The following is a 10,446-nucleotide window of genomic DNA, read 5'->3' on the forward strand; positions in this document are numbered from 1 at the left end:
GTGTTTATAAGCTTAATATAAAACGCGAAGAAGTAGATATCATCGTGCGACTGGTGATGGTAGGACAGCAACGGAACTGGAACGCATACAGGAACGATAGTAAGTGAAACAAGAAGCTACACCGGAAGTTTGCTAGAACACCATTCCTTACACACTCTATCCCGCCAGAACGGTTCCGGTTCGGGATCGAGAACGAATGAGTGCGCGGTTGCGTTTCTCGATTTTACAGGCCGATAAACCGTTGACATCTACATATATCATAGGCTGTCGGTATCTACGCCGGTGTTGCGAGCAGAGAAACCCTCCACGGGTTCTGTTAGTGCAATCAACCAGAGAAAAGGTATACGACGAAGATAAGCGAAACAGCAGTACCACCATCCACTTCTGGAACGGTTGCTGCTGCGGCACCGTCGACAGTAGTAGACGAGGGATCCAAAGCAATGACCGAAGCTCAAGCCAATGAGTACCTCCGGAATCGACTGTGGCAGAAGGCGAAAGGTAAGCGGAAAGATTATATGCGGAACATTTGTTACGTATTCTAGCTGGAAAACTAGGAGAATGATCATTATAAAATATGTGTTGCTGACTGTTGTTTTAATAGGTTCAAAATTGCGTATAAGTAGTATAAGTTGAATCTGTTCTGCCTCTAACACGTCTGCTTTATTTCAGACATCTACGATAGCATCGTTGAAGCCTCCGGTAACGATCAACCGTCAGGTCGCAGACAATCGAAGGAGCAAGTAATTGCGTGTCTTTACGGGCGCACAGAATGCTGTCTAGAGCTGCAACAGTACGATCAGGTAACTCAGGACTGTCAGCGATTGCTTAAGCTGCTTGCGCTAGCTGAAAACACCGCCAACAACAATAGCAGTCCAAACAGCAACGGGAGTGCTGCAGCATCATCCACCGAATCTCCCAGCCCTACACCGTCCTCGTCATCGACTGGATCGTCGTCCTCTTCCTCGGGTAAGGGTACCGGAACGTCGACGAAATCCACCGCTAATGGAACATCAAATGCCGGCACCGTTGGTGCAAGCAGTACCGAGTCAAAGGTTCGGAAACGGCTCATTCATTCGCTGTTCAAGCAACAAAAGTTCGGCGAAGCGGAAGTGATCCTGCAGGAATGGGCTACATGTCCGGGCGCTAATCAGGACATTGGTCGGTACCTCGATCGACTGAAGGTGTTGTTGCAGATGGCTTCATCGTCAGGTGGATCCTCTCCAAGTGCTGATGGTGGTGGCGAAAACCACCAAACCAATGCCGGTGGCAATAACAACTTACCCGAAGGATCATCGGCTACAGGTGGTGAACCGACCACGTGTTCGAGTTCGTCGACCGTTTCTTCGCTCTCATCGCTAAATGACGAATATGAACAGATCGAGACAAAGCTGGATAAGCTCATCCTGCACAATCTACCCCCGGATCGTTACACAAAGCAGCTGGGTCGGATAGAGAGCCAGTTGAAGGTGGGCAATGGGGATATGGCGGAAGAATTTTCAGCCGAGCTTGATGAAGGGAATCAAAAAACAGCTAGCCAGAAGAAACAACAGCAGGATGGTGACAAACCCAAGGACGTGGATACGATGGGTGAAAAACCGTCCGGAAAAGCTTCGACCGAAACACACATGAACAGTAGCGGTAGTAGTTGTAGCAGCAGCAGCAGCAGCAGCAGTAGCAGCAGTAGCAGCAGCAGTGGCAGCAACAGTGATAGCAAAGCTAGTGATAGTAACTGTAATTTATTCAATGAAGCAAACAGTGATAAATGCGAGAAAAAAGTATCCACAACAGATCGCGGAACAGCAGGTGGATCGGGTGGATCTCGTGCGGTGGATAGCTCGTCTGTTTCTGGTCGCGGTTCTGGAACGGTTGGTGTTAGCGGTGGAAAATTAGGCAACAACCATCCGATGGAGAAACACGGCAAAGTGGGCGGTGGTTCGTACGGACAGGAGAAACTGTCCGGTGGCGGCAGCAAAGGGATGCCGATGGACAAACTGAGCAGTATTACCTGTGTTTACTGTACGCTTTCGTTTGCCGATCGGTCTGAATTGCGAGCACATTGCCAAACCGAGAGCCATCAGAACATCATCATGTCGGATGAAGGTAGGACGTTAAGATGTTCATGCATGCTAAACCGATGCTAACGTTGGGTTTTTTTTTTTCTTTGCAGGTCGAGACTGGAAATGGCGTCCACCGCCTCGCGGCTTCGTAGCCGAGTCGTACACACTGTGTGAAAAGTTTCAGGATAATCAAAACTGTCACTACGGCAACCAGTGTGTTGAGGCACACGGTGTCGATGAGCTGAACGAGTGGAAGGAGCGTTTCGAGTACCGGAAGAAGAAGCTGCAACGGGCACGCGACAAAGAACTGTACGGCAAGAGTTACACGGAGCAGCTGCTGGAACGGTGGGTGCAGGCACCCAGCCCGGAGAAGATGATGCGGGAAAAGGTGGAAGGCGTTGAAGATAGCTGTTCGCACGATCTCGTTACAACCATTTCGTCGAAAGTAAGCAAGCGTGAATGGTCGTTCGTACTAAAGTCGAAACGTTACCTGAAGGCGGTGGCACTGCTTCAAGACGCACACCGGAATCATTTTGTGCTGAAACAGGTCTGCCCGGGTGAACTACGAACCGGAGGTTCGATCGGCAGTAGTAGTAGCAGTGGAACTAAAAAGGGCATGATCACCGGTGGGAAAGGTCCAACGACTGAAGCGGAACTGAATTCGGAGCAGGAATGGATTGCTCCATTGGCTAGCGCTGAGAAGGGTGAAACGGCTGCTACCGTGTTGGAGCACCGTGTGAAGGTGGGTTTCAGCACGGAAATTTACGGTACTTTTCGGCAAACGGTGGTGTTTGATTTCGGACGTGAGCCCGTGCTGGTAAAACACATCTGCGTCGACGTGGTTCCGGTGACGGAGGTGGACAAAATACAGGAGATTAAAAAGGACATCGTGATGTCGACGGCTGAACGATGGGATGAGACAAACTCGGAGATATTCGAATTTACCACGGCTCCCATTCCACACATGCATACGCCAGCCTATACAGCGGATGCTGAACGCGAGAAGGATCTGCTCCTGCGCTTCCCACTCCCAAAAGCTTCTACGTTCGTGCTGACGCAGTCGACGATTACGGAAAAGAAGCTGACGCGCAACAACTATCGCAACCGCATTCATGAGTTACTGTACGTGGAGGAAATCGCAAGGTACGAGCAGATAGCGCGCTACAACCTAACCACGCGACTCTCGATCGTGACCAACTACCTGCTTACACCGAGCGGTATGGCGACCAGCACGGCTAAGTACTCACACTCGGGTGAACTGTTTGCTTTGATGAAGCTCGGCAAGGACGTCTCGGAGGACACGTCCGCTGGACGGTTGATTCTGAACAACTGCCAAGCGGTCTACATTGCGGCGGCCCGCGAAACCATACCGGCTGGCGAACGGCGCAAGGTGTACGAAGCAGTTATTGAGGATAAGGGCAAGAACATGATCTACCTGAAAGTGTCGGCCAAAGCGGTGACCGGACTAGGGCTTAAACCGGACACGGAATTCCTGTCCGACATTCAGTTCCAACCCAATCGGCTGACGTATTGTGAGTGGCACCAGGCGATCGACAAGATTGCCGACTTTCGCCTCATCTTTCCGGAGATCTTTCTTGAACCGAGTATCCCGTGGACACCGCAACGTCAGTGGGACGCATCGCTCGATCCGAAGCTGAACTCGAAGCAGAAGGAAGCGGTGGTAGCCATCACGACACCGGTCAATGTGCCGTTGCCACCGATTTTGTTGATTGGTCCGTTCGGTACGGGCAAGACGTATACGCTAGCGCAGGCGATCAAGCAGCTGCTGTTGCAGGACAACACGAAAATTCTGATCTGCACACATTCAAACTCGGCTGCTGATCTTTACATCAAGGACTATCTCCACCCATGGGTGGAGGAGGGCATGACGGAGGCACGGCCGCTTCGTGTTTACTACCACAAACGTTGGGTAGCGACAGTTAACAGTATTGTCCAGAAGGTACGTATTGTTGCTAGTATGAAGAAAAGAATAGGAAAAAAATGTCGTAGCCTTCGAATATCGTAGAAGATAATATGAAGAAGTAAGAGGAAGTTTTTGCTTTTGAATAATTTTTGATCTTTTCGCCGGGGTATGTATAGTATTACTGTAACATATATAGGACATCTTGTGAATAACCTTTCTTCCATTTCTCACAGTACTGTCTGGTGGATTTGAACATCAACATGCGCAACTTTCGCCGACCGACGGTAAAAGACATCATGAAGCACCGTATCGTCGTGGTGACGCTCAACATTTCAATGGAGCTGGCCTCGCTGGATCTGCCGAAGGGCCACTTCACCCACATCTTCCTCGACGAGGCGGCACAAGCGATGGAGTGCGAAGCGATCATGCCACTGGCGCTAGCGGGTGAAGGTACGCGCATCGTGCTGGCCGGTGATCACATGCAAATGTCTCCGGAGCTGTTCTCGAACTTTGCCAAGGAGCGCAAACTGCACGTTTCTCTGCTGGAACGGCTGTACGATCACTACCCGAACGATTTCCCGTGCAAGATTTTGCTGTGCGAGAACTATCGTGCGCACGATGCCATCATTCGCTTCACGTCGGAATTGTTTTACGAGCAGAAGCTGATCGCGTCCGGCAAGCAACCGCGGCATGAGAAGTTTTACCCGCTAACGTTCTTTACGACCCGCGGCGAGGATGTGCAGGACAAAAATTCGACCGCATTCTACAACAACTCGGAGGTGTACGAGGTGGTGGAGCGGGTTTGTGAGTTGCGCAAGAAATGGCCGAGTGCGTGGGGAAAGATAAACGACCAGAGCATCGGCATAATGACGCCTTACGCGGATCAGGTGTTCCGCATCAGATCGGAGTTGCGCAAGCGACGCATGGGTGGTATCAGTGTGGAGCGAGTGGCAAACGTGCAGGGCAAACAGTTCCGGGCGATCTTTCTCTCGACGGTACGCACCAGGCGCACGTGCAATACGAACGCGAGTGAAGGCTCGAGCACGAATGAGGAGGTGGACTATGGGTTCCTCAGTAACTCGAAGCTGCTCAATACGGCCATCACACGCGCTCAGAGTCTTGTGGCCGTTGTCGGTGATCCGGTGGCACTCTGCTCGATTGGGCGTTGTCGCAAGGTTTGGGAGCGCTTCATCGAGATTTGCTACCAAAACAAGAGTCTGTTCGGTATCACCTGGTCGTTGTTGCGTTCGCAGTTGGACGGTGTGGAACTGAAGAAGACGTACGTGCTGAATCCACTCGCGCCGGAGTTTATCCCGAGAGCTTTGCAGGGTGAGGCTTACCTGCGTGATCAAGCCGCAAGTATTGGTGGGCTAGTCAGCATGTCAGCATCGGGCCAATTTCATCCTGCGGTGACGGGTCATCACGGTGGACCGCTGGGCGCGTCGCATCCAGGTCATCATGGATCAGCACACCAACAACAACAACCACAGCAGCAACAACAACAGCAGCAACAGCATCCACAGCAACAGCACCAACAACAGGGTCCTTCTGTGCATGCGTCTCATCACTTGCACCATTTGCAATCGCATCACCATGCCGCACCTCAACAACCTGGTGCAGGTTCATCGTTCCATCATGGTAACTTAGCAGCAGCAGCCACAGGTGGCAATTTTCCGCTTGGCAGTGTCTCGGGTGGTACAGCTGGTGCTGGAATAGCAGGCATACCGAATGCAGCCACCGCAGCCGCCCTTATGCGTAACCAGCTAGCGATCACACCCTTCATTGGACCTACGTCAGCGGTCCAAGGGCCGGTAGCGCAATCATCGATGCTACAACAGCACATTCAAGCGCAGCAACCATCGCAACAGCAACCACCACAACAACAACCACAGCAGCAACAGTTTCCGTACCAGAATCAGCTGTACTTCTACCAGCAACAGCAGCAGCAGCAGCAACAACAACAACAACAACCACAATCATCCCAGCAGCAATCACTACGTGCAGGTGGTCCATCCCTAGTCCCACCCTCGGCCCTCGGAGGGCCTCCGATACCACCGAATATGGCCCCGCCACCGAACCAGAACGCACCCAATCTGTGGGGTTCGGGAGCTGGTAGCTCCTTCCCGATGGTGTCCTCGCCCGGTGGTCGTAATACGCCGCCCGGTTGGCGGTTGGCGCAAAAGAACGTTCCACCCTCGATACGACCCCAGCTGGCGGCGGCAGTTGCAGCAGCAGCGGCCGCAGGTCAACCCGTTACACACCCACTCGGCATGGGATTGCCCGGTGGTCCAAATCGTCCTGGTCCACCGCCCCTGATTGCACCACCGATGCGTAGTCCGACGATTGCCGGCGGACAGGCACCGCCTTGTCCACCGTTGGGACCATTATCGTACTTTCAGCAGCAGCCCAACAAAGGGCCTGCCGGTGCCGCTGGAACCACTCTCATGCAAACACAGGCTCAGCAGCAGCAGCAGCAACAACAGCAAGCCGGTGGAGCGTTTGGACTTTATCATCAGGCCCCCCATCTTAGTGGTGGCCCCCTACAGCAAGGCGGGCCGGTCGTTGCACAACCGAATCATCATATTCGGCCAATGCTGACTGGTGGACCCATTAGTCCAAGCAGTTTCCAGCAGCAACAACAGCCCCAGGTGGTACCCAATTCTCAATCCCAGGCGCATTTTGGACAAACTGGCGACCTGTACATGACCAGCATTCAGAATGATTTGATGGCAATGTCTAACCGGATGCCGCATATGGCGGTTGCAGCTGCGGCTGCTGCAGCAGTTGCCGCGGGACAGAAACTCGGCACAGGAGCCGGTGGCGGTAGTGGTGGTGTAGTAGGAAGTGGTCCCATGGGACATCGCACGGGCGCTACCGAACAGTACGCCATGGACAAAGCGTCTGATTTCCACTTTCTCCAAAACGTCCACTTTCCGGAGCTGCGTAACTCTTCGGCAAATCATCAGTTGGGTGGCACTCTTACGGCTGTTGGGCCGCATTTGCCGGCAGTTTCCACATCAGCGCATTTACTACAGCAGCAGCAACATCAACAACAAATACCTACAGCCGTGCTTGGATCGGTGGCACAACAACATCACGGTTCGTTAGGGTCCGCTCACGTTCTTACTGACTTCAATCATTTGCTGCCCGCGGGCGTGAGTTTCTTCGAGATGGCGGTTCAAACGAAAGAGTTCCAGTACTACTGGTTCACGAAGCTGATGGAAACGAAAGGGCTTGAAGCGGCTCACAAGTTCACGGACATTCTGCGCCAGGTGCCGACGGCGGTGGCTAATTCGATGAAATCGCAGCCAGCAGGCGGCTTACCGCCGGCTAACAGCCAGCCACAACCGGGTGTGAAGATGCCCGGATTAGTCGGTACGGGTGCTGGCAATGGTCCGCTTTCCTCACAGGCTGATCTCTTTCTCGATAACATACTGAATCCCATGCGGGACCCGCTGCTGCTCGGTGCGGGAGCCGGCAATGTAGGGAACCTTGTGCAGGGCAACGTGCTGGTGAATGGGGTTGCTGGTTCTGGACCTTCGACCAACGCAACCACCAGTCATCCGGGTACAAGCGCTAAAAGTGGAGGTATTCTTGAATCGGTCGATCTATTCGCTAGTCTGTCCTCGTCGTTAGCGCCCGAAATTCCAACCCTGGGTGGGCAAACGCAACAGAGTCAGCCACAACAATCGGTACCACTGTATCGTCGGCAGGCGGGACAGAATTATCAAAGCAGTGGTTCGGGAGGTGGAGGAGGAGCAAGCAATGCCAGCAGTGGCGGTGGTCCCGGCGGTACGGCTTCTTCTTCATCCAATGCGCAGTCAATCGAATCGTCCACACCGGATCTGCTTGATTCAGTGCAACTACATCAGCATCAGCAACAACAACAACAGCAGCAGCAACAACACTTTGGCATGCAGCAAACGCTGCTCGATTTACTGGAGCCGAAAATGTCCCAACAAAATTACCTTTTCGGTGCCGCAAACGGTGGGAATCAGTTTGCCGGTAACGCGTTGCTGGATCAGCACCAACAGCAACAACAGAACGGTGGATTTCCTGGTAATGGTGGCTACAGCTCCATACAAAACATTGCGGCTGGTTTGTTGCAACAGCAGCAGCAGCAGCAACAACAGCAACAGATGCAACATCAGCAGCTTGGTGGGCGGGACTATATGCCACATCTGACATCACATGCTGGTCCGCAAATGGTGCAGGGCGGGATGGTACAATCTCAGCCGCATCCGCACGACGATCATCTGCTGTCACAGCGTCCGCCCGGTGTTGGTGCCGGTACAGTAGTGGGCCCATCCGGAATGCCACCCTCGTCATCAGCAGCACATGCAACGTACGCGAGCGTACTGAGCCAGGGACAGCATCAGCAGCACCATCATCATCAGCACCATCACGGTAATAATGCTAACCAGCATCAGGTGCAACAGCATCACCACTACGCCGGTCAACAGCATCAGCAGCACGCTGTAATGGATGGGCTGAAGCAACACGGAAAGATGGATCTTTCGGATGGTGCCGGTGGTCTTGGAGGTGCGGCCGGTGCACTGGTCGATGGCAGTGCCAACAATAGCAACAATAGCGCAGTGGGCAACGACCCTTTCGCTCCATTGCGCAATCTTGGTGGCAAGAGCAATGGGCTTTATAATTACTTTCTTTAAAATGTTTTAACCGATTGCTGTGAAGGTAGTAAAGGGTGGAATCGATAGGGTCTGTGCATATGTTCGATAGATTGCCGAACGAGGGAAGATCATCCACACTGCATCTAATCACATTTCTCCGATGTGCTCAGCAGTATCGAATGGTTTGTCTCCGGAGAAGGATGTCCGGTGTGAGTTTTAGACAGCCTGGCGTGAAAGACCGCAGCAGACGGCATTGTGTGAGTTATTATTTCTTATAGAAAAAAAACAAGACTCCCTTTAGGTGGGCGTTCATATATGCTAAACTGCAGGAGATGAAAAAAAGAAGAAAAGAAAAAAAAAGGCTGGAAAAGATAACTTCAAAGCGATTTAAAAACAACAAAAAAATGGAAAAAGCACGTTAGTAAACAAAAAACGAATAAATGATAAAGATAAAATACTAGTAATACGCTACATAAAATAAGAAAAACAAAAAAAAAACATAAAAAAAGGGAAAAAACTCTAAAAAATACTAAAAAAGTTCTGTCTACTTATGGTTTATATAAATGTTACAAACACAAAAAATGAACAACATAAAAAAAACAAACAAAATGTGTAAAGAAATACAGTAGAGTTGGTTCGAACGATGAGGAAGCTATAGAGCACGTACAGAGAATGCGGAATAAAGATTTACAGTTTACACAACCGTAGGCGTACATGATGTACTATGATAAGCAAAGAGGAGAACCTAATGGTTCTGACGATGGCCCACAGTTTTGGGGGAAGAAATGGAACAGATGGCCCAACGGGGCAAGAGCTACTCTCTTTGCTCCGGAAGTGGTGATTAATGATAAGATTAATGTGTAAACATACTACTTTCATGAAAAAACAAAAAAAAAGGAAACATAACCTAAAAAATAACACAAACACATACACATGCATGCAAAGTGGAAAAATGGGAGACACACAAAACACAAACATACTACATTGACTTTAGTGTAATTGTAAGGAATCGTCATACTGATATGATTATTGTACTCTATTATTTACTTCTCTAACTTGAACATACTTGAATTGGTTTATTATTTTTTCTTTTATATATTTTTTAAAATTACCTTTATACTCATTTTTCTTGTGCTTACTTTAACTCCCGCTTTCTTATTTAATGTACGGATTTAATTTGCTACTATTATATACTTTTGCCCTAGCGTGTATACCTATATTCGTACACTATCTACAAATTAATTATCAAACATGCAAGTTCTTCAATAGAACAAGAAACTATGGAAATAAATTATGCTCCAGTAAGATGCGTTTCATGTTTTTATTTTGTTTTCATTTGCGTTTAGTAGTTGATGTTTGTTTTTATTGCATTTTTGTCTTGTTTTTTTTATTTTATTTTATGAAAGAATTAAATATGTTTTTCTGTGTGTTTCATTTCATTGCGCGGTAAAGAAATAGTTATGTTAAGTTTTCTCAGATTAGCAGTTATGCTATTGATGCGAATGATTATACGTGAATGACATGAATGAAACATTGATAACTGCAATGAAATGTATTCCAGAGCAAGGAGCGTTGCTCTTCGCGGAAATTATTGCTCTCCTCCTGTGCGTTGAAGGGTAACAAGTGAACCAAACGAAAGAAAAACATAAGCAGAACCGTTGAATAACCATTTTTCTAATTTTGTATTTTCTTGAAATCGGATGGAATTCGAGAAGGTAACAGGGACGGTAAAACAGGCGAAAGGACGATTTGAATGATTGAATGGCAAATAGTAAGACGATTGGTGGCTGACGAGAGCTAAATGAAATCGGAAGACGATCAAATCGTCGTCTAA

The 10,446-nt window shown here is 49.7% G+C and overlaps 1 protein-coding gene across 1 annotated transcript; it reads left to right on the plus strand.

Annotated features, from left to right (window-relative positions):
- Window positions 1–440: 440 nt before the first annotated feature.
- On the plus strand, window positions 441–8,651 carry LOC128719693 (probable helicase with zinc finger domain). The gene is made up of 4 exons (XM_053813321.1): window positions 441–498; window positions 670–2,100; window positions 2,168–4,017; window positions 4,215–8,651. Exons 1-4 carry the CDS (start codon window positions 441–443, stop codon window positions 8,649–8,651), a joined length of 7,776 nt encoding a protein of 2,591 aa, XP_053669296.1.
- Window positions 8,652–10,446: the final 1,795 nt, after the last annotated feature.

The sequence above is a fragment of the Anopheles marshallii genome, chromosome 2 (assembly GCF_943734725.1).
Source record: "Anopheles marshallii chromosome 2, idAnoMarsDA_429_01, whole genome shotgun sequence".
NCBI lineage: Eukaryota > Metazoa > Arthropoda > Insecta > Diptera > Culicidae > Anopheles > Anopheles marshallii.